Below are 24,244 nucleotides of genomic sequence, written 5' to 3' on the forward strand. Positions count from 1 at the left end.
TGACCAGACAGAGAAATTGCCCCTGGAGATACGGTGTCTGCGTGGTATGTGCAGAACTAGAGGATATTGCATCCTCAAGTGCAAGACAGTTCAACATGGCATTCATTGGTGTGCTGGCTTGCAGGTCAGTAAAATCCAAGATACAAATATCAACATATGGAAGTGATAGCTAAGGTGGGCATACATCTCACCAACAACTCTAGTCCAGACAAAGTGAAGAGCAGTCGTCCGTTTTGTTTTGTTTCTATGGTTATACCTACTTTTGATCTTGTGTGTATGCTGTGTGCCCAGTCATGTCCGACTCTTTTGTGTCCCCATAGACTGTAGCCCAGCAGGCTCCTCTGTCCATGGAATTTCCCAGGCAAGAGTAATGGAGTGGGTTGCCACTTTCTTGTCCAGGGGATCTTCCTGACCCAGCTATTGAACCTTCATCTCTTGTGTCTCCTGCATTGGCAGGCAGATTCTTCATCACTGCACCACCTGGGTGCAATTTTATCTTAATGGGACCTAATATTTGCAACCTAGAAGTTGATTTTGATAATATTTGAGAAAACTTTATTTTTTAAAGAAAACTTCAAAAGTATCACAGATTACATTCAGATTTGAGCCTCTTAAAAATGACCATGGAAAGAATATGAAATACACAGGTATGCAGACCAAGATAAAGAAAAATGACCACCTGCTTTGAAGCATTTTTTCTTACCGCATATTCAGATGAGATTTTATTATTTGAGTCATTTTAAAAAATGAAACAGAAATGTGGATTATCCAGAGGAAGGGAAGGTTGCCAGTCAAGAGGTGTCTTGCTCTGACTTAACCTTTTTAAACTGTTTTAAATTGTATCTCTTTCTGGTTTGTGTCCTAACATAATGTTTAGTGTGCGTTGTATTGGCTAAACATATACTTTACACTTCCAGATTGCTAATGTCAAAACAGACTATTTTGAAATTTTAAACCTCAGTCTAAAATTAGAAGGCCAAGTCGGAGATGGTTCTAATATTTCTCATTTCGTTGCAGCTTTTTTTTAGGAGAGTTGGAGAAGTGCCTTGAAGATCCGGAAAAACTAGGATCCCTTTTTGTTAAACATGTAAGTACAGAAGCATTATTTATATTCTCTTCTGTATTGTCATATTTAGTCATTGGCTTGTCAGATGAAAGGAGAACTCACTGGCAGTTTACAGAAATGCTTCTATTGAGAATAAAATCAAACCAAACAGTGTCAGCTGGTTGGAATTCAAATCCCCGACTGCTCTTCTACATGCGAATCCTCTGCTTTCCCAGTCACCTGGCCCGAGTTGGCTGTTGAGCTCACAAACAGGCCAAGATGGTCCGCAGGGGACCAGAGCCAGACCAGGAACATTTGGAAACGTCTCTGAGCAAAGAAGCGCTGGTGCAGATAGTGATGTACCTAGATGTGCAGCAGGTTTAATGTAGTAACCAAATATTTGTACATCTAAAGTACACACGTTGGAATCTGCTGGCAGTCCAGCGGTGAAGACTCCATGCTTCCACTGCAGGGGATGTGGGTTCCATCCCTAGTTGGTTAACTGAGATCCCACATGCTGCATCGGAGAAGGCAGTGGCACCCCACTCCAGTACTCTTGCCTGGGAAATCCCAGCCTGGTAGGCTACAGTCCATGGGGTCGCTAAGAGTCAGACACGACTGAGCGACTTCACTTTCACTATTCACTTTCATGCATTGGAGAAGGAAATGGCAACCCACTCCAGTGTTCTTGCCTGGAGAATCCCAGGGACAGAGGAGCCTGGTGGGCTGCCATCTATGGGGTCGCACAGAGTCGGACACGACTGACGCGACTTAGCAGCAGCAGCAGCAGCACATGCTGCATGCTGTGGCAGTAAGACAAACTAATTCAATAAGCACGTTAAGAATAAAGGGGGTTTTTTTGTTTGGTTTGGTTTTTAGAAAAAATTACTATATTTTCAAAGTGACCAGGGCTTTTGTATTTTTGCACATCTCCTTAATGTCTGGCTTAATAGAAGGTAGATGCATGTTTATATCTTGTTTCTGTATTGAACCTACTGTGATATGTTTTTTAGTTAAAATTTATGGGGGAAAAAAAAAATCTATCCTCACACAGATATTTGGTTAGAAAGGAATGAGTATTTTAATAGCCTTTTCAGATAATTTATAGTTTTCTTAGATACTGCACCAAAACTCAAGTGAGAATTTCTTAAAGGTTAGTTGCAACATGGAATCTGAAAACCCACTGGTGACCTCACTTCTGTTGCCCTGAAAGCCATAAAGCCATTTTGCTGTTAAAGACACTTTCCCTCTTGCACCAGCTCCTGACATGCTGTATTGGTCTTTTGGAAAACCCTGACCCACTGATTGAGACAGATCTTCCAGATGGTGAACTATTTCAATAAACAGTGTCCTCACCGCCAAAAAAAGAAAAAATCGGATTTGTTCATAATCACCACCCATCTCTTCACAAAAATATTTTAAATATTGTCAAGTTCTGGTAGCTTAGCTGGTAAAGAATCGGCCTGCAATGCGGGAGACCTGGGTTCGATCCCTGGGTTGGGAAGATCCCCTGGAGAAGGAAAAGGCTACCCAATGCAGTATTGTGGCCTGGAGAATTCCGTGGACTGTATAGTCCCTGGGGTCGCAAAGACTGAGTGACTTTCACTTTGGTTTTCATGGTCAAGTTCAAGATGGCAGATCCACGTTCTCCAAAATGTTAATTTTTTTGCTTGAAAGCTTCATTTTTCATTATTAATAGACACCGCAGGTTGTTCGCCTTGAAACAACAGGCTTATTTTATCCATGTTCAGGAAAGGGTCTAGCAGATACCCACGCATAAGTAATTATAGTCCTTGAGGCTTTTAAGTAAAAACAAGGAGCTGGTTCAGCTCATGGCTCAGCCACACGAGGGTGCTGCCGAGCCTGCTCTCACACGAGGCAGACCTGTCACCAGGACCCCAGTCTTATCACAGGAAGGTTAGAAAGGTGTATAGCCCGTGGTTGAGTCTTAATACAATGAATTTTTATCAGTTCATCAAGGACAGTCTTAGCCGAAGCTGGCGTGGGTAGTGTTGAGGGATATTTGCTAAAATGCCAGCACTTTCTCCCACCACTGGTTTTGCACATCACTCCAGATGGTAGCACATGAAAAGGATAGTTGACAACTTAGTATTATTTGAAAATAGTTTGACCTGATGGGTCCCCAGGAGGCCTTCAGGACCCCAGCGGTGTGTACAGCACACTTTGAGGGTCAGTGCAGGAAATAATGGCTCAGTATTTAAGACTAATGAGCTTTTTCTAACCTCGTTTAAAAAAAGAAAAAAAGGCCAGGCTTCCCGGAGTCACTGGCAGGGTTTGAAGGGGGGAAAGCGATTCTTGGTTTAATACTAAGAACTGCATGCTTTCACTGCCCTTGGTGTTTTCCCAGGTAAAGTGTGGGGTTTGATATATCTTAGGGAAAGATCAAGAAGGGCTGTTTTTGGAGCCAGCATCAGGAACCTGGGATGTGCTCCCAAGAGCCTAACCATGCGATTTTCTCAAAAGTTCCTTTCCGAACGCGCTGACACCATGCACGTGCTTCCTGTGCTCTAACCCATCTGTTTGCCTTCCTTTCCTAGGAGAGAAGGTTGCACATGTACATAGTTTATTGTCAAAATAAACCAAAGTCTGAACACATTGTCTCAGAATACATTGACACCTTTTTTGAGGTAAGACTGAGTGAGTTACAAAGCAGTTCTGAATCATTGGTTACAGTTGATTTCCAAAAATTCGTTTCCCATGAGATTAAGCAATTGTCAGGAAATTAGCCTCAGTTATAAGAGTCCTGAGCTTGTATTTCTTCGTTATAAACCAGAGAAGTGAGTATAAATTCAACCTGTGATCACATCCCTCAACATTCAGAGCGCTGGGGTCATGGCTAAAGTCAGGGGCTTGGGGCTTCCCTGGTGGCTCAGTGGTAGAGAATCTGCCTGCCAGCACAGGAGACACCAGTGCCGTCCCTGGCCCGGGAAGATCCCACATGCCGAGGAGCAGCTAAGCCCGGGAGCCACAGCTGTTGAGTCTGTGCTCTGGAGCCCAGGCGCCCTCGGTCCGTGCTCCGCAGCAAGACATCTGTGCACTGATGGCATGGGAAGGCCACGCGCTGCCACCAGAGAGTAGTGCCCGCTCACCAGAGCTAGAGAAAAGCCTGAGTGGCAACGAAACCCCAGCACGCCCAAAATAAGCAAACAGAGTTATTTTTTTTTAAATGAGTAACCTTAAAAAAAAAATATTAGAGGTTTTTAAAATCAATTTCAAACTAGGGCTCATTTTCACATGCAGGATAATTCACGATCTAAACTTTTAGCCTAGAAATAAAATATTTGTATCAATAAAAGCAATTGAAAAAAAGGCCTTTTTAGGCAAGCATAGACAGTGCTTTGAAAAACAGCTCAGAAAGCTCAAACACGAGCAGTGGCGCAACAGTGGTGGGCCGTGTACAGTGTGGCCTCTTTTTTCATTATCTCTACTACCATGCAGTCAACATTTCTGAGTTACAGGGATTGGAAACTGCCTTTTAAAAGGCAGCAGTCAGTATAGGTGATTTGAAGTGTTGTATTGGTTTCTGGTATACAGTGGGGGTGATTTAGTTATACACATATACATACCTGTATATGTACATACATTCTTTTCCGTTGTGATTTATTGCTGGATATTGAGTGTGGTTCCCTGTGCTATACAGAGCAGCCTTATTATTTATGTTGTATATAGTGGTGTGTCTCTACTGGTCCCAGGCTCCCAATTTATCCATTCCCTCACCCCCTTGCCCCTTTGGTAATCATGGATTTGTCCTCTCTGACTAGTCTATTTCTGTCTTGTAAATAAGTTCATTTGTATCATATTTTAGATTCCACATATAAGTGATGTCTTAAAGGGGTGCGGAATTGTTTAAGCCCCAATAATTCTTCAGTTTAAATTTCAAATGATTAACAATAAGCACATCTTATGAATCACATTAAACCTTCTGTGGTTGCTAGTCTCTTCAAATGTCTAGATCATTAAGCATTGTTTTTCGGTTTCATAAAACAGAAAAGGTTTTCCTTCTAGATGGACAATAAAATTGTTATGTCAAAAAAAATAACTGAATAAAAGACAACACTCGAGATCCTTTTCTTCCTCCTCCAAAACCCCAGGACCTAAAGCAGCGCCTGGGCCACAGGCTGCAGCTCACGGACTTGCTAATCAAACCAGTGCAGAGGATCACGAAGTACCAGTTGCTGCTGAAGGTGAGGCTCTGCCAGGGCCCGAGCCCACTCGGCAGGACGACGAGGCTCGTGAGGGGACCAGAGGGCTGGGCAGGTGATGAGCATCTTTTCTGTAAAAAAAAAATATATATATATGAAGCAGTCTTCTTCTTTCTGATTTCCAGTATTTCCAAGTACGTTTTTTAAAACTTAAGGCAAGCCCTTATACTGTTCTCTCAATTTTTCATTTACATCAGGTTCTGAAGCAAAACATCCGTAAAACTGAGCTTTTTCTCCCCACCACGGATCTTGAATACTTTACCCACCTTACAGGTTTTCTGTCTCCTTGGGGCTTCAGATTAAATGTTTAGTCCCTGCCAGTTCCTCTCTGTGGGCTCAGCAACCGCCCTTGAGTGATTCAAATTCCTCAGCACCCCTGAAGACAAAGTCAAGCCATTTTCCATGGTAAAAGTGACTGTTGGAGGTGGCGAGATTCCTTCACAGATAAAACTCAGAACCTGGAGGTGAACAGAGATGAGCGCCTGTCTTGGGGTGAAACAGAAACCATGACCTGCTTAGATCAGTTGGGTCTGACTTTGCCCTCCTGTGGCTTGAAGTCCGCCTGGGGATACCTTATCTTTGACTGGGAGAGAAGAATGAGGCTGGCCTAGTGGCTGGCATCGTGGCTGATCAGAAAGGATACTGCTGTGCGACCATCACTCTTGTCATGCCCTCCCGTCTGTTTTCCTCCTACAGGACTTCCTCAAGTATTCAAAAAAAGCCAGCCTGGATACATCAGAACTAGAGGTACTGACACCCCACTGCGTGCATCTCTGAAATAGCTTGTCCCTGGTGGGGGGGGGGGTCGGGGGGGTCTCCCAAACCCCCTGGGCGTGCCCTCTGTCCACTTGTGGGTGGGCAGGGGAGGAACTGAACAAGGGGAGGGATTGGAGGGCTAGTGCTCCAGCCTGGCCCCAGGAACTGAAGGCTCGCTCTGCTCCCCGCCTCCGCCCATCCCGCAGAGAGCCGTGGAGGTCATGTGCGTCGTCCCGAAGCGCTGCAACGACATGATGAACGTCGGGAGGCTACAAGGCTTCGACGTAATGTGGCTCCTCTTTAAACTTGCTGCTCTGTCTGGGATGCTTGACCTCCACCTGCAGAAAGCCAATCCTTTCTGCTTGGTTTGCTGTCTTCTCTCGCTGTCCCTCAACCTGAGTGATACAATGTTTCAGCTTTTCTGGGTGCATCTGATTTGCTTTTGGGGAGGACCTTCCTCTGCTCAAAGCCCAGCGCCTCAAGGTGGGAGCAGGCAGGCCTCTGCTCTATCTCCAGGGCCCTCTGCTGCGGAGGAGCTAGCCTCCTTCCTCGGCACGACGAACAGGGGCCCATCCATCTGTCATCTGTCAGCCCCAGGAGGCTGACTCCAGGTCCCTGGGCTCCCTGTTAGTCACAGACTTCTCTGTGAGTTGCCAGACCACTCAGATTACATTCTACCTACTAGCATCCTGAGGATGTCCAGAGCCCAGAATCCTTTTTTTTCCGTCCAGTTTGATTGTTGAATTAAGGAGACAGGAGTTTTTATTTTTTTGCCTACTGTTTTGCTAGAGGAGTGGGTTTAGTTTAACATGCTGGTGCTGGAGTTCTCGAAAAAAAAAAAAAAAACACAGACGGGCGCTCTTGGAGGGCTCCTGTGCGTTTGTGAGCAGGTCCCACCCAGGGTACTAGCGGCACCCAGCCGTGGACCGCCCCTTGAGAAGTACTCTTCCACTGTGAGCTACACCCTTCCATCCACTTCCAGTCTCTGACTGTAACTGAGGCCAGGGGTTTACACAAGAGCTGGCAAGAATTTTATTTAGATGATTTTTCTGTTCAGCTCTAAGACCTCATTATACTAAAAGAAATGTCTACGCTCCATAAATGAATACAAGAAAATACATCATTCTGTGGGAGGAAAACTAAAGAAAACAAAATTTCCAGTGTCTTAACTTTGAATGCAATGTTTTCTTCTGTTCCTCTGCACCCTTCTCCACGTTCCAGGGTAAGATCGTGGCCCAGGGCAAGCTGCTCCTACAGGACACATTCTTGGTCACAGACCAGGACACGGGGCTGCTGCCTCGCTGCAAAGAGAGGCGGGTGTTCCTCTTCGAGCAGATCGTCATTTTCAGCGAGCCGCTGGATAAAAAAAAGGGCTTCTCCATGCCAGGATTCCTGTTCAAGAACAGTATCAAGGTAGCTCATGTTTGCCTGTTTTCTCAAGCACTAATGTGTATGCCCAGTACACTGGAAACATGTGTCCTTTTTAAAGATGACATGTCCCAATCATTCCTGCTCCTTGGAACAAAGGCTGCAACAAACCTAAACAGCATATTAAAAAAAGCAGAGACATTGTTTTGCCAACTAAGGTTCGTAGAGTCAAGCTATGGTTTTTCCAGTAGTCATGTATGGATGTGAGAGTTGGGAACATGAAGGCTGAGTGCCAAAGAATTGGTGCTTTTGAACTGTGGTGTTAGAGAAGACTCTTGAGAGTCCTGTGGACTGCAAGGAGATCAAACCAGTCAATCCTAAAGGAAATCAACCCTGACTATTCTTTGGAAGGACTGAAGCTGAAGCTCCAGTACTTTGGCCACCTTGATGTGAAGAGCTGACTCATTGGAAAAGATCCTGATGCTAGAAAAGATTGAAGGCAGGAGGAGACGGGGGCAGCAGAGGATGAGATGGTTGGATGGCGTCACCGACTCAATGGACATGAGTTTGAGTGAACTTCAGGAGATGGTGAAGGACAAGGAAGCCTGGTGTGCTGCAGTCCATGGGGTCACAAAGAGTCAGACATGACATAGAGACTGAATAGCAACAAATCCTGATCTTATTAAATATTTAGAGAATTTTCTAATACATTGCAGACCCTTTAATCACTCCATCCTCTACTGTCTGAGCTCCCCAGTGGCTGATGGGGGCGTATGGCTGCAGGATTCATTTTTACCACCATGGGAAGACCTCACCTTTGTTAAGTTTTTTTTTGCTCCACCTTCTCTAGGACCATGTGAATTATTCAAGTTCAGAGGCATGGATTTGGAGAGGATAGCTCACCTTTTTCTCTTCTCCATTCAGCAAGAATCTTCTCTGCCCTCAGAACCAGGCAGGGGGCCGTAGGGCTGGACAAGGCAGGCAGTCTTTGCCCCCGGGGTGGCTTGCTCTCTGAGAGAAGAAAAAGACAAAGACTGCAAATGGCCCTGAGTCCTGTAAAAGGCACAAACCGAGAGTGAGATGGAGGAGACCAGAGATCCCAGCAGATTAACATTTCTAATTAATTGTTGAAGCTACTCGTTAAATTCCTGGTGATCCCCATATACCTGAGTTAAAAGAATCATTAAAAAGCTCCGAGATAATAATTTTGGAGGTAGTAAAAATGGCAGCTCAGCCAAAGAGTGGTGGTTTCAATTTTGCCCCAAGACGAACGTTACTTTGCACTTGACCACTTTGTGAACTTGCACTTTGTGCTTCCGTTTGTTTTGTTTCATAGTAAAATGTTGGCTGCTCAGTCATGGCAAACCCTTTGCCACCCCATGGACTATAGCCCACCAGGCTCCTTCTGTCTATGAAATTCTCCAGGCAAGAATACTGGAGTGGGGAGCCAGTCCCTTCTCCAGGGGACTTTGCCGACATGTAAAATTTACCATCCTAACTGTTGTCAGCGTCCAGCCCTCTGGTGTTAAGTGCGTTCACACTTGTCATGCAACCGTCACCACCATCCATCTCCAGGACTCTATCTTATAAAAGTAGAGTTCCATCATCATTAAACAATACTCTAAGTGCCTCATCCAAAGGGAATCATCACAGTGCTGGACTATGTCCCACTGGCTCATTTCGTGTAGCTCAGCGGCCTCCAGGCTCTCTATGGTGTAGCCTGTGACAGAATGCCCTTCCTTTTTCAAGGCTGTATAATAGTGTACTGTGTATACAGACCACGTTTGATTATTCATCCATCTGTTGATGGAAACTTGGTTTGCTTCTTCCTTTTGGCCATTGTGAATAATGCTTGTGTTTTGTTTTGTTTTGTTTTAAGGTGAGCTGCCTTTGCCTGGAGGAAAATGTGGAAAATGATCCCTGTAAGTTCGCTCTGACATCGCGGACGGGTGACGTGGTGGAGACCTTCATCCTGCACTCGTCCAGTCCAAGTGTCCGGCAGACGTGGATCCACGAAATCAACCAGATTTTAGAAAACCAGCGCAATTTTTTAAACGGTAATGTGTGTGGTTACTTTCTCCAACGTACACATTTTTACTTCTCACCTCTCTCCTGTCACATACAACAATATGTGCGACATACTGTGTATGTGTGACAATACGTGTGACACAACCATGGTAGTGACCGGACTCTCTGAGCAGTTACTGTGGACCAGACACGATACCGAGCACTACCCACCAGTGCTTCATGCATCTTCCCAATGACCCGAAGCAGCAAGTCCCGATATTATTCCCATTTTATAGGTGGGGAAGCTGAGGCCCAAAGTGGCTTTGTAATCTGCTCCAGGTCCCATATGATGTTGGTGGCAGAGTGGGGACGCAGAGCAGCCATCTGGCCCTTGGCTGTGAGCCCCTTACCACGGTCCAGTTCATTTTGTCCCATGGCGTGTGCACCCCAGAGCCCATCCTGGGAAAGGAATGCGTGAGAATGACTAAGGCAGCAGACGGAATTGGCCGGAGATGTTGGAGACATTCTTGTGTGCAACTTTAAAATTTATGTTCCACCATATGGTACATCTAGACTGCCCTCTGTATTAAAAACAAGGCATCTTTTTTTCCTTCCCACTTCTATGACACAACTGATTATAGAGGAGCAATACCATAATAATACAGTATGACCCAGGACAATAGTGAGGTGCCGACACCCCAGAGAAAGGTCTTCTCCACAAGGATAGAGACCTCACTGACCTTATATGACAGTTAGACTTTTTATATCCCTGACCTGAATCTGCTCCCTTCTCCTTAGGGCCACCGCCTTCGACTCTGGTTTTAATTTGGCAGTTACTGAAGAGCATCAAAAATTCAGCAAGAACTAGATACGCATTGCTGTCTTGATTTTGTCCTTGTCTCCACGTCCATGTTCTGTGTCTACGCCCCAGTCCAACCAGACGTTGTAATGTCTCTGTCAGATAAAACCACCCCCACACCTCGAGTGACATTCAGGAGCCGGGGACACAGGCACTGCACGAGAAAGGCCAAGGTCGTGTGGCACTTTTGGCCAAGGGGCAATCAGCCGAGCGTTAACTCCAGGCTCCCATCCAGACTGTTGCCGGAGCGTTTCTTGTGTGTGCAGTTACAAGTGGATGGCTGGGGCTGGGGGGATTAGGGGGTCGGTTCCTGTGCACGGGAAGAATAGTTCCGCTCCCATGGCTGTGAGTGAATGCCCATCTCTTTAAATGTGTTGTTTCTGAGTGCTTCACTGAACACCAGTCTGCAACATGTAACTGTTGGGAAACCTCTAAACTTAGACCATCTTCTTTAAAATGAACTGAGCTGCCTCCTGAATCACAGGCAGGGTGGGCCATGCCATTCACCTGTGGACTCTCAGACCAGAGATGCTGAGGACGCTGCTCCCAAGGGCAGATGGAAGTCAGGACCAGAGCAGGGGGCATCAGCCCTGCTGGCCCACCGCTTTCTCCCCTTAGTCCCATGCAGGGCGGCAGCCCACACAGCTTTATCACATCACAGGTGGTTTGGCTCCAGAATACTCCTCCACACCTGCCCAATATCTCCCAGGCAGGAAGGGGCTACATCTGACTGTCCAGCATCACAGAGGTTTTCATTAGCTCTGCAAGGATTTGTGTTGCTGTGCTGTGCTTAGGCACTCAGTGTGTCCCACTCCTTGCGACCCAATGGATTGTAGCCCGTCAGCCTCTGTCCTTGGAATTCTCCAGGCAAGAATGCTGGAGTGGGTTGCCATGCCCCACTCAAGGACTTGTGTTAGTGTTCCCATATATCTTACTGAGCACGTTGCCTGCATCTTCCAACAGACTGACATAGCTAACTCACTAAGCCCAGAGACAGGACAGCTTCATGACCCCCCAGGGTTTGTGGAGCGCCTTCCCCAAGGTGGTCCCTAACACCGCCTCGGCCTGTGGGAACCAGCTGGTACCTGTGGAGCCCCAGTTGAGTCTCCCCAGCAGCCCTGGGCCTCCTGGGGACCCTGGCTGTTTGCAGAGATGCCGGGGGCTGATTCTTCTCCTTTCCCCACCCTCCTCAGCGGAAATGTTTAGGCTGTGCTCACTGTTCTGGGCAGGAAACCTCTCCTCCAGCCTGCTCCCCGTTCACCTGTCCTTCTCCCTGGGACCTGCAGACCGCCCTTGATAGAACCAGTTTAACTCGTTCATACTTCACATACTCTTGCCTGGAGAATCCCACGGACAGAGGAGCCTGATGGGCTACAGTCCTTGAGCTGGCAAGAGTGAGATGCAGCTGAGCGACTAAGCACACAACACAGTTAAATCCAAGATCTTCTCCTTTTCCTTCCCTGGTGGGTGGAGCCAGCCCGCTGCCTGGAGGATGGGTGGGTGTGTTCCCGGATCCCGGTGACTGGGCGATGGTGGACGCCCCCAGGTGACTTGGGACACTAAGCCAGCCCTCCCTTTTGTGTCAGCGTGCCCCCTCCTCCCCTTCGCCCCTGTGACGGTGTCCTGACGGAGTCTCTCTCATGCCTTGCAGCCTTGACATCACCCATCGAATATCAGAGGAACCACAGCGGGGGTGGTGGCGGCGGCGGGGGCGGGGGCAGCAGCGGGGCCCCCAGCAGCGGCGGCAGCGGCAGCAACCACAGCGGCGGTGGGGGCGGCCCCAGTGGCGGCGGCAGCAGCAGCTCAAGCAGAAGTAGACCCTCCCGGATTCCCCAGCCCGTCAGACACCACTCCCCCGTGCTGGTCTCCTCTGCAGCCTCGAGCCAGGCAGAGGCAGACAAGATGTCAGGTACGTGCACCCCGGGCCCGCCACCGCCTCCTCCCAGCCGCAGCCCCGCCCCGGAGGCCAGCGCCGGCCCGCCCGGCAGGGCGCCCCCCGGCAGCCAGCCCGACGGTCCCGAGCGAGATGCCGAGCTGATCCCCAAGATGAAGGTGATGGAGAGCCCCCGGAAGTCGTCTGGGGGCGCGCTGCTGCAGGATGGAGCCGCCAAGGAGGCGCCGCGGAGCGGCCCGGGCCCCCTGCCGCTGAGCAAGGCCAGGCCCGGGGCCCCCTCACCCCTGCACTCGCCTCTGGCCGCCGCCGCCGCGTCCCCCTCTTCGTTCGGCAAGGAGCCCTTGCCCCCCAGCAGCCCCCTGCAGAAGGGGGGCTCCTTCTGGAGCTCCGTGCCTGCCTCCCCTGCCAGCCGGCCCGGCTCCTTCACCTTCCCGGGGGACAGCGACTCCCTGCAGCGGCAGGCGCGGCGCCACGCGGCCCCCGGCAAGGATGCGGACCGCATGAGCACGTGCTCCTCGGCCAGCGAGCAGTCCGTGCAGTCCACCCAGAGCAACGGGGTAAGAGCGCCCGGCCGCCTGCGCCCGCCTCTGTCCCGCGGCTCTTCTAAACCTCCCGCCTGGCCGCCGCTGTCCTCGTACTAACTCCGGGCTCTACCAGCTCCTCCTCGGCCTCCCGCGCCCCGGACTCGGCAGGGGACGCCCGCTAACCTACTCCCGGCGGACGGCGCACCCCGGGTCTCTACTAACTCGCTCCTTGCTTTGTGTCCGCTAACAACGGGGAACGCAGACTATTAACCTTCCGAATGAATGCAGCATCTCTGAGCTTTTCACATCTTCCGACCAGCCGAGTATTTTGGAATTTCCTCTTTCTCTCGCCGCCCCTGCTTTCCTCGCACTTTTTTGTTTGTTTAAAGAGGGGTCCGTATCCTGCCGTCTACCTCCTGCGTAAACTGAAACCTGTATACACTCTTTAAGCTTTCTGCTCATCGCTTGGTTGTGCCCTTTTATGCCTTAAATTAATCTGCAGCGTATTTGACTCATCTGCTGGGGGAAAAAAAAAAAGCTCAAGAAATCTCCAACAGCAGCTCAAAGCAAACTCAGCTGGCACAATGAAGGGAAGGAGTCTCTCCAGTGGAAAAATCCCCCCCCCCCCCCCCCCCCCCCTGAAAACAAAAACAAAAACATGCACCGGATTCACTGAAGAGAGACTGCTTTAAGGGCCTCTGGATGCCGGGCTCTGGCCGGCGGCTGGGAGCGGAGGCTCAGGCAGGCTGGAGTGGGGCGCCAGGCTCTATCCAGCAGGGGGCGCTGCGGGGCCTCGCCGGTCACTGTCCGCGTTCTCAGCCCCAGGGTTGCGGTGGTGGGTCTTTCCCCTCGCATCCTGTGGCTTCCTCACTGTCCTCCCCTGTTTGCTACACGGGCTGATGAATCCAATCCGTAACACCTCCCTAAAAGCATGCGGTGAGGGAATAGAACTGTTCTCATGAGTGTATGTTTGATCCTTTTATAAATTTTTAAATACATTTCCCCCGAAAGGGTCTGTTGTCTCTCTTTATCCAAAACAAAAACAAAAACAAAAAAAAAGGCAATTTGGCTTTTGCATGTTTCTCTCTTTCCTCTGGACTTTGATTAACGCCTTGTTTGAGTTAACTTGGCCTTATTCTTTCCTCCTGTTTTTCGTTGTGTATTTTGTTCACCTCAAATCTTTCTGTGTAATTGAGGAAGAAATTGAGAGATGATTCTTGGTACGTTTATGAGCCTTTCAGCTTCACTCTCAAAAAGAAGTGATCAGGGCAGGCATCCTCTGCTGTGGCCATCACCACTGTCCTGGTTGTGGTACCTGAACGTTCCCTGCATAGTAGCCTGGCCCCCCATCCCGTTAGTTCTGAAATGCTTGGTATGACATCCGAACCCAGCGTCAGCTGGAGGCAAAGATGCAGAGGCCCAGTGATGCGCACTTAGATGAATGCTAAGGGTGCAGGCACAGCCTCGCAGCTGAGACCCCTCCAAGTCAGCCAGGGAGCAGCCCTTGAGCCCATCCTAATTTGAATGCCTTCCCCCTGAGCACCTGAGTGGGGCTGTGTTTCGGAAGGAACGGCCTCCCCCGCCCCAGTGCAGGAGCCTGGGCTGGGGTCTGTGTGTCTGCGAGCGCCAGCGGTTAGTGCCCCACCCCCACCCCCGGCTCCCCCCAGGATGTTCGATCTCAGCCCAGCACACGTGCTGGCAGGGTTTAGGTTGCAAAAGGTGTCTCTTATTTCTGCCTCTCGCTGTTTCTAATGTTCTCAGTTAACTGCAAAGGGAAATTGCCAGTGTTTTAAGCGAATCCAAGCACCTTACAGAAATGCCCTGAAGGCGTGGGAAGACCACTAGAGGCTTAGAACGGGCATTCGAAAGTCTCCTTGAGGACTCTTAAGTATCCCAGTTAAGAAGAGCTGTCACCCGGCCTGCTCCCACCCATTCCAGCCGTCCCAGCCCCCTGGCAGGTCAGCAGCAGCCTCCTTCCTCCTCATCTGCTTCTGTGACCCTGTCTGTGGTCATAGCCCAGCAGCTGTGCCTAACCCACAGCCCAGGTCCCTCCTCCTCCTTTAATGCGCACCTTCTGGAAAGTTCTGAGGAGAACCAGAGTGGAGGGGATGTGCCAGCCCCTAGACATGGATGCACGACCTCCCTGCACCCACCCCCACCCCCAGGCAGCAATGAAAGGACAAGCCCTGCCTTCCTCTCAGTGACTGGGTGGCCCCCATAGATTTCTAACCTCCAGTCATCAGGAGGTGAGGATCATGTCTGACAACATTAGCTGAGATAGGTTTTTAAATGCCTAATACTTAGGCTGGTGCGTGGGAGGTTTTCAGAAACTACTGAGAGCTATTATGATTGTGGTAGAATGCTCAAATTATGAGACAGAGGCTGGTACCTGCACGACCAAACACGGCTCTGCCACGGAATTTGGTTTTTGTTCACGTTTTCTAGCAAATGTGTCTTTGTAGCTTCAAAACTATGGGGTGCTGCTATGTAAGTCACACTAAAGGGATAAAATTGCATAAAGGAGTGTTCAGAGGCCAAGGCCTGATGTGGACAGCATGGGCATCTCGGAGGGCCGGGAATGGGCACCAGACTCCTCAGCCCTGATGGCGCCGAGCAGCTGGCCACCCCGGTGTGCAGCCCAGGGCCCTGGCCCCTGGAGTTCCCAGCACGCAAGCTCCTTGACAGTGGCAGCTGTCTGCTCCAGTGTGTCTTCACAGCACCTCAGTAGCCCAGAGCTGACAGGCATGTGGCAAGGTTTCTGAGTGTCGTGTCTGCACCGACCCAGCAGCTGCCCCCGACATCCAAAAGTCCAGCGGAGGGAAGCGTCATCGGAGTCCTAGGAAGCCGTGACCATCCAGACAGCATCCTTGGTGGGAGCCTCTGAGAACACACTAGTGCAGCTCCTGACACCGTCTGCACGTCCCAGCTGTTGATACAAGGCCTTGGACGAGGGTCTAGAGGTCTCAGCTTCTTCCTCCTCCCGTGGAAGAAAGGTCACCTGGTAAATGACAGCTTGGGACAAGTATCTTTTGTGTTTCTTCTACTCTGCAGTGAACACCACTTCAGCTTGTGCGCCTGAGCAGATGGCCTTGAGAAATGATCTTTGTTTAACTTTGCAGTCTCACCTCATTGACTGAGTCGCTGAACTTTTATTGGGTGCCTGCTACACGTCAGTCAGTATGATGGATACTGAAGACACAGCAGTGCCCCGAAGTGTTTGGGTCCCAGTGGGATGCCAAAATATGGGGAAGATAGACTTTCCCACGCCAGGGATGTCCCTGAAACGTGAGCTATGGGGCCAGTGGTGTTCACTGCTGCTCTGCAATGCTGAACATGCCCAGGACAGCAGCATGTCTTCAGGACCCGGGAATCATGCGAGCTCATAGGCGCGCCACCCACCACGGGAAGCATAAAGGAGGCAGAGTAACTCTCCGTGAGAGCAGAGCAGTGGTTGGCTTACTCTTCAGTTATCCCACGTTCTTCTTTTAGGAAGGAAAAAGGTGGACATGACTAAGGATGCGAGCAGCTTGGCACAATTCTGGGACGCGTTCTCAAAGAACATTTCATCTGCGAGTTTTGGAGGCTTTGCCATGATCTGCTCTGTCAGTGAGCTGAAGAGCTTACTCCTTGCAGCTTCTTAATTTAATGCTTTTTAAAATGAGCATGATGGTCACAGTGCCATAGACAGAACCCAGCGTGGCATTAACAGGAGGACGAGCCATCCCTCTAACGGTGTAAGGAAGATGGACCTGAAATAATCAAGCTTCCAAAAGTAAAGTGTTTGGCCATCGCTGTGGTCTTCTTGTCCTTTTAGATTATCCTTACGTTGCTTCTAGAGCCATCTTGATTGTCCATTACTTGATTGTCAGCACGCGGACGAGCGCTTCGGCGTCCTCAGACCCCCTTTCAGTTGCACTCTGCCTTTCTGTCCGTCTCTCCCCCTGCAGAGTGAAAGCAGCAGCAGTAGCAACATCGCCACCATGTTGGTGACACACGACTACACGGCAGTGAAGGAGGATGAGATAAACGTCTATCAAGGAGAGGTCGTTCAAATTCTGGCCAGCAATCAACAGAACATGTTTCTGGTGTTCCGAGCCGCCACTGACCAGTGCCCCGCAGCCGAGGGCTGGATTCCGGGCTTCGTCCTGGGGCACACCAGCGCAGTCATCATGGAGAACCCTGACGGGACTCTCAAGTGAGTAGGGGGGGGCGAGGGCGGTGCTGAGCGCAAAAGAGGCCTCGGGGCCCTGGAAGGGTGATGCCCATTGAGGGAAAGATGTGCTGTGCTCGGCGGAGCAGGTTCAGATCTAAGCGCTGTGTGGAATCACATAGTGACGGCAGGTGACCTGCACCTCTCAGACTTAACTCTGTTGGTGGTGGTGGCGACGGTGGTGTTCAGTCACTCAGTCGTGTCCGACTCTTTGCGACCCCATGGACCACAGCACGCCAGGCTTCCCTGTCCATCACCATCTCCCGGAGCTTGCTCAAACTCAGGTCCATTGAGTCAATGATGCCATGCAACTGTCTCATCCTCTGTCGTCCCCTTCTCCTCCTGCCCTCAATCTTTCCCAGCATCAGGGCCTTCCAATGAGTCGGCTCTTTGAATCAGGTGGCCAGAGTATCGCTTCACCTTCAGCATCAGTCCTTCCAATGAATATTCAGGGTCGATTTCCTTTAGGAGGGACTGGTTTGGTCTCCTTATTCTGATGTTTCTTTTAATAACCTGCATTCACACACACACAGGTTTTTTAAGCTGCTAGGAAGAGCACGATGGTATTTAGTTCCCAGAGGTCTTGGGTTGGGGGGTGAGGACTTTCCATGGCCCCCTAACATATACCAGGCGTGCTGGGGGTGCATCAGTGAAGAACCTCGTTCTGTAGCTGCAACTAAAGATCACGGGATGCTGTTACGGAAGCCTTAGATGTACTTGATTACTTCAGTCAGGAAGTGAAAGTGAAGTCGCTCAGTCGTGTCCATCTCTTAGTGACCCCATGGACTGCAGCCTACCAGTCTCCTCCGTCCATGGGATTTTCCAGGCAAGAGTACTGGAGTAGGGTGCCATTGCCTTCTTCGTCAGTCAGGAAACTTGGAACCAAATTTGCCGCATCAAACATTACTGTAAAGAAACCTGAATTCAGGTGCTGGTCTCCAACTCTGCCCTTCCCTAAGTCTCTCTGATGACAGGAGAAGCCAGCCAGGCAGTTTCTGGGAGTGGAAGCCGTATAGAGCTGCGGTTTGTAAGCCTCCAAAGACCAGACTTGCATCGATGGTGGTCACCTTGCCCTCCAAACATGGCGGTACCCCGGCCGGGTTTGCAGCCCAGTCTGGCCAGCATTCCAGCACTGCCCCCAAACCTCTGGGCTCAGCGCCCACACCCCATGAGACATCCAGGCTTGAGTTCAGCCTACAAAGAGCCCATCTCCCACAAGAGTCCCTTGCCCTGTTTTTCCTTGATGCATGAAAATATTTTATTCTAGTATGCCATTGAAGAATCCTATTTTATAGTTGGTTTTCTCAAGAATATTCCCAGGCCATGTTTTCAGGTTCTCCTGAGAAATAGTTACAGTAGGGGGGTGTGTGGTTGGGGAGTGGTTATTATGAACATAAGGAAATTGACTTATGGATACTGGTAAGTTCAGATCTGCACTGGGGCCAGCAGAAAACCAGTGGTGCAGGCAGAATGCTGGAGAATTCCTTCTTGCTCAGGGAGGCTGGGCTTTTTTCCTCCAACTCAGGCCTTCAACTGAGTGGCTGCAAGGCCCACCACACTACAGAGGACAGATGACTTCACTCGACCCATTACAGTTTTAATCTCATCCAGAAACACCCAGATTAATGTTTGACCAAATATTTAGATCCATTCAAGTTGATGCATAAAATTAGCCATCACAGACATCTTTATAGTTTAATCTTTAAAACTTGATTTAAGAAGCTGTCAGTCTTAATCAGTGAGCATCGCAGAAAAGTTTTCCTTAGCAGAGATCACTGCTGTAAACGAATCTCAGTCATCCTGTATCCATATAAGACACTTCTCAGCTTCCCTGATGCTTCCAGGAGTCATTTGCTGAACGCCAGGAAGGCGTAATACTAACAACATGTCGTTCTCTCCCTAGGAAGTCAACATCTTGGCACACAGCACTCCGCTTAAGGAAAAAATCTGAGAAAAAAGATAAAGACGGCAAACGGGAAGGCAAGTTAGAGAACGGTTACCGGAAGTCTCGGGAAGGACTGAGCAACAAGGTATCTGTGAAGGTGAGCACGGCGTCGCCAGGAGGCTGTGCACCTCAAGAAGTGACGGGCTGGCCCCGGCCAGGAGGAGGCACAGACCCGGGGCCCGGCCTTGCCCAGCAGTGACCCGCCTCCCTCTGCCCTGTGAGCAGACCCAAGGGGCTTTGTAGGGGGCTCATGGGGACGGCGTGGCACAAGTACACTTAGGTGTTCTGAGGAGCCAGGTGCGTGGGCGTGCACCTCAGTGGGCGTATGCCTGGTGCAGGAAGAATGCTGCTGTGCTCCCAGGGAAGTGTGAGTCCTTCAGTCATGTCTGACTCTGCGACCGCACGGACTGTAGCCCTCCAGGCTCCTCTGTCCGTGGGATTCTCCAGGCAGAAGTACTGGAGTGGGTTGCTGCTTCCTCCTCCAGGGAAATCTCCCCAGCCCAGAGATGGAACCTGGTCTCCCGCATTGCAGGCAGATTCTTTACCACATGAGCCGCCAGGGAGACAGATTCTGGATCTTCGAAAGCAGACAGAGCACAGGGCGGCTGTGGCCCAGACCAGTGTTCACTGGCTGCAATGAATCCCCTCGGCGGGTGCTCCAACCCACATGACTCCTGTAATCAGATCACCTTAAACCTGTGTGGGTTTTGCCTGGAGAGCAAGGCAGCATCTCCTGAGGGGAATTTGAGGCCCCGGCTCTGAGCTCTGGCTGTTCTGCAGAAGGAGGGGGTCCAGGGACCCACAGAACTCAGTCCATAGGATGGGCAGAGGGGGCATCTCTGAGTTTTTGGTTTTTGTGAGTAGGAAGAAAAAACTATATTTGGGTGACACGAAGCTTCCTAGTGCATTCAAAGGCAGTGGGAGTGTGGTCGATTTTGATTGATGCCCAGGCAAGCTACATTGCGTTTCCTCTTATCTTTCAAAAATAACTGCAACCCTTGAATGAAAGCAACATATCTCAAAATAGCTCATGTATCTGGTTAATAACCGTGTGATTTTTCCATTTCAGCTTCTCAATCCCAACTACATATATGACGGTGAGTCCTGTTCTTTTTCTTCTGGTGTTACAGAGCATAGGTCTAGGGAGCATTTGGGGACACTCGAGTTTATCTTGTGGACCCAGGTTTTCTGTGGAGCTCTGGGCCTGGGCAACATCTCAGGCCCAGAGGTGTGTTGGGGGAGGTTGGTGGGCGCCAGGCAGGGGCCAGGCGTCTGGCCTCACTGACTCCTTTCTCACACAGTTCCCCCAGAATTCGTCATTCCCTTGAGTGAGGTCACGTGTGAGGCAGGCGAGACCGTTGTTCTTCGATGTCGGGTTTGCGGCCGCCCCAAGGCCTCCATCACCTGGAAGGGCCCTGAACACAACACCTTGAACAACGACGGTCACTACAGCATCTCCTACAGGTGAGGGAGGCCCCCTGGGGGTCCATGTCTCTGGCAGTGCACGTGACCTCATTCCACCGGGACCCCCACGGTCAATTCCCTGGGTCACCTCAGCCCTGGGACACCTCCCCTGAGGGGACGTGTTGTCCCTGGGTGGGCAGCTAGGGTTGGAATCCCACTTGAAATTGCCCGTCAGCACTGAAGCTCCTTGTTTCCTGTGACACCGCAGGAGAGAGGTTGGGGGGCTGGCGTGGGGATGGGGGCAAGCCTTTGTGAACGCCCTGGGCCCTCCCCTGCTGCAGTGACTTGGGAGAGGCCGCTCTGAAGATCGTGGGTGTGACCACCGAGGACGACGGCATCTACACGTGCATCGCGGTGAACGACATGGGGTCAGCCTCGTCTTCGGCCAGCCTGAGGGTTCTAGGTGAGCTGCACCCCGAGCCCCCTCACACAGCCGATGTGTCCTGAGAGGCATGACAAGTCACCCGGGGGCTGCAAGGAGCTGGCCAGCCTCTGGGAGGGTGACTGCGGGCAGAGGCGGCGCTCAGTACAGGCTTCTGTCCAAGGCCACTGAGCTCGTGAGCCTCTGAGGCCAGCCTCCAGGTGGGAGGAAGGCATTCTGTGCTCTTAAAACTCAAAACACACTCTCATCTCCAACATCTCCCCTGAATGTTCAGTTGATGCTTTGACACTAAGAGGACCTATTCTGAGTTGGTCTCATGCAGAATGAAAAGAAAGTAAAGAGGGGAGTGTGGGTGAGCCCCGTGCAGGCTCTGTGCATCCTAGACCCTACAGCCCTGCCGGAGGGTATGTCCTCCCAGCCCTGAGCGCAAGGCGACCCTGATGGGACTAACGCACTCCCAGAAAGGCCTGATCTCGCTCCTCTGCTCAACTCTGCATTGCTGGAGGCAGAACCTGTATCTTAGGTTTTTTAGAATTTTTGTTGCACTTGATGTATGTAGATGCTTAGTGAGTGACCACATACCGCCCGATTCCCAGCTGCCATTTCACAGGAGGCCACCGTGCGATGCAGGGTGGCTGAGGTTTCTCTTGGGTCCTCCAGCCACACCAGCTATAGGCAGCTGCTTCCAGGAGTGAAAATTAAAGAATTAAATAAGTTTTTAAAAAACTAAGAATAAATAGAAGAGCTCCAAGGTGAATTGAGTCCAGGAGTGCTTTATGTGTAGATAGTATGTAAAATTGTCTTAGAACTGTTATCTCCTGTATCTTAACCCCCATATATTTTAACCTAAAGTCAGAGAAAGGAGGGGTTCCTGTTTTGGGGTCACAGCATAAGAAAGGAAGGAAAAAACCTTGAGAATAAGCAGTGTTCTGATTTTTAAAAGGTGTCATAGAGGTTATACAGGTGATTTTTTTTTTTTAATAAGTCACTAGTGCAAGGGAGTTTGGAGAGACAGAAGACTATTTGTTGCAATAGGCTTACAGAAACGCGAGTGGAAAGATAAAGGAAAAGCAAGTGTGTGTTTATTTCCGTCACTTAAAGCCGTCTTTGTCTCAAACCAAGTCCCAGCACACACGCAGCGTGGACCTTATTCTTCTGACCCGTCTCCGTACCCTCGAGCCTCAGTTGAGACCCTTAGCAGCCCCTCCGGCCGCCGCATTGAATTCAGGGCTCCAGTCTCCACCCAAGGGGCGTCCCGCTCACCAGGCTCAGGGAGATGCTCCTCTCTTGCAGGTCCAGGGAGTGATGGCATCGTGGTGACCTGGAAGGACAACTTTGACTGCTTCTACAGCGAGGTGGCTGAGCTCGGCAGGTACGGCAGCACACTGGGGTCCCTCCCAAGCCAGCGGTGCAAGAGACAGCTCCGCAGGAGCACAGAGAGAGTTGGCACGTTCTGCCAGCAGTTGGAAGTTAGGCATTTTGCATCTGGAATGTAACTGTTAACTACCTTTCAATATTAAACACTGAGAAAGTAAGAGGACAGGTCCAGTGCAGGCACCCAGCAAGAGTTAAGGCTTTGTACCATGAGCCCTCCAGGGATGACAGAGTCGCTCTGGCTCTGCGTCCAGGGTGGCACTGGCTACACCCTGTCCTCGGGGGAATCCAGGGGAGAGTCGCTCACACCCTTTCTGATGGGACGTAGTTCATGGAATCCCACTGAGGGAGGTTGAAGCTGCCCTTCAGGTCTCAGCGGTACCTGGAGATTTATAGCATGAACCAAGAGGGGGCTTCGACCCAGAGGGGTGTTTCTCTGCAGATGGCAGCCAGGGCTTAGGCTGGCAGGACGTCATGTGGCAGGAGAGGGGTCGGAAGCATGACTGCCCAGTATGTCCCTATTTAAAAGCTTCCCGGGAAGCCTCCCAGCAGCCGGGGGTACACCCCAGGGGCCTTTCCTGGGTGTATCCTGGAGTGGCCAGCTGAAGGGATCCGCGCGCCCGCCTGTGTGGATCAGCCCGCTGTGCCGGTCAGTCGTCCATCACGCCCATCAGTCCTCTCGCCACACGAGGCTCAGCCCTGCTGTCCGGAGCAGCAGCATATCACTTCGTGCCATGTGCCCCTGACAAGGCAGTTACTCTCTTGGTCCCTCCTGGGCTTGGCCACCCAGCCACCCATGTGTCTGGCCTCTCTGCACATAGACGTCCACCCCGGGCTTCCTCATGGAAGGGGGTCCTGGAGGGGGCTGTCCCTGGAGGGGGCTTCCCAGATGGCACTGGTGGTACAGAACCCGCCTGCCAATGCAGGAGACATAAGAGATGTGGGTTCGATCCCTGGGTCAGGAAGATCCCCTGGAGGAAGAAATAGCAACCTGCTTCAGTATTCTTGCCTGGAGAATCCCATGGACAGAGGAGCCTGGCGGGCTACAGTCCATGGGTTGGACATGACTGAAGCGACTTAGCATGGCATGGCACGGTCCATGGGAGGAGGAGCCCCAAGTAGCATGCCCACCGCCTCGTGTGGCGACAGAGGACTGACCGGCACATTGGGCTGAGCCCCTCCCCACTCTGCCCCCAGCCACACATTTACATCTGTCCCTCACATTCCCTGCCCCGAATCTCATCCCACGAGGGCACCAGGCTCAGACTCGAGGGCCCAGGGTCTTGTTAACCTGGATCCCGCCAGGGTGCAGCTGAGGCTTCTCCGGGGTGGCTCGTTGGGTGCAGCAGCCCCACACGCACATCCCGCAGCGGAAGGACAGCCCTGGTGATGGCCGGGGACACAGCTGTCCTGAGTGGGGGCGTGGGTGACAGGAGCCGCTGAGGAGGCCTCTCCACGCTTCTTCACACGCTGAGGAAGGGTCTCCGCGAGAGCAGAGGTGGAAGCTGCCTGGGCCGTCAGGAGGTCCCTGCTGACAGAGGTCAGAGAGTGGAGAAGTCACATGGCCGCCTTCTCAGGAGGTGTCTGTCCCCAGGATGGGGAGACTCAGAGTCGCAGACGCGGGCAGCTCCCTTTGGGCCGTCGTATGGCCGCAGCCCCTCTGCTGGAGGGGAGAGCAGGGCTGCAGCTAGGGAGGCCGTGCGCGTCCAGTCCGCCTGGGTTAACGGGGTCTTTCCTCCGTGACCCACTCGAAGCACTCTGAGAGTGATCTTCCCACCTGCTTTCCAGGGGCAGATTCTCCGTCGTGAAGAAATGTGATCAGAAAGGCACCAAACGAGCCGTGGCCACTAAGTTTGTGAACAAGAAGCTGATGAAGCGTGACCAGGTCACCCACGAGCTTGGGATCCTGCAGAACCTCCAGCACCCGCTGCTGGTGGGCCTCCTGGACACCTTCGAAACCCCCACCAGCTACGTGCTGGTCCTGGAGATGTGCGTACACGCTCTGTCCCCCCTCCCCCTGGCCCCCAGCCCTGCCCTCCTGACCCCCAGGCCCCCTCCCCCTGGCCCCTAGGCCCCCCCTCCCCCTGGACCCCAGCCCCCCTCCCCCTGGACCCCAGGCCCCCTCCTGACCCCCAGCCCCCCTCTTCCTTGCCCTTGGACCCCAGCCCCCTTCCCCCTGGACCCCAAGCCCCC

General features: G+C 51.3%; 1 protein-coding gene across 1 annotated transcript in view; it reads left to right on the forward strand.

The window, feature by feature from the left end:
* Window positions 1-24,244, forward strand: part of LOC120879289 (triple functional domain protein) — a 151,105-nt gene that overhangs the window by 121,178 nt on the left and 5,683 nt on the right. The window contains exons 29-43 of the mRNA XM_040262248.1: window positions 1,018-1,087; window positions 3,604-3,693; window positions 5,158-5,250; window positions 5,965-6,015; window positions 6,231-6,308; window positions 7,246-7,437; window positions 9,272-9,449; window positions 11,910-12,709; window positions 16,624-16,871; window positions 18,790-18,928; window positions 19,901-19,928; window positions 20,133-20,295; window positions 20,577-20,698; window positions 21,971-22,049; window positions 23,840-24,040. Coding sequence (XP_040118182.1) covers window positions 1,018-1,087; window positions 3,604-3,693; window positions 5,158-5,250; window positions 5,965-6,015; window positions 6,231-6,308; window positions 7,246-7,437; window positions 9,272-9,449; window positions 11,910-12,709; window positions 16,624-16,871; window positions 18,790-18,928; window positions 19,901-19,928; window positions 20,133-20,295; window positions 20,577-20,698; window positions 21,971-22,049; window positions 23,840-24,040 — 2,532 coding nt within the window. The remainder of the gene's footprint in view (window positions 1-1,017; window positions 1,088-3,603; window positions 3,694-5,157; window positions 5,251-5,964; window positions 6,016-6,230; window positions 6,309-7,245; window positions 7,438-9,271; window positions 9,450-11,909; window positions 12,710-16,623; window positions 16,872-18,789; window positions 18,929-19,900; window positions 19,929-20,132; window positions 20,296-20,576; window positions 20,699-21,970; window positions 22,050-23,839; window positions 24,041-24,244) is intronic.

The sequence above is a fragment of the Oryx dammah genome, unplaced genomic scaffold (assembly GCF_014754425.2).
Source record: "Oryx dammah isolate SB20612 unplaced genomic scaffold, SCBI_Odam_1.1 HiC_scaffold_20, whole genome shotgun sequence".
In the NCBI taxonomy this organism is placed as follows: Eukaryota; Metazoa; Chordata; class Mammalia; order Artiodactyla; family Bovidae; genus Oryx; species Oryx dammah.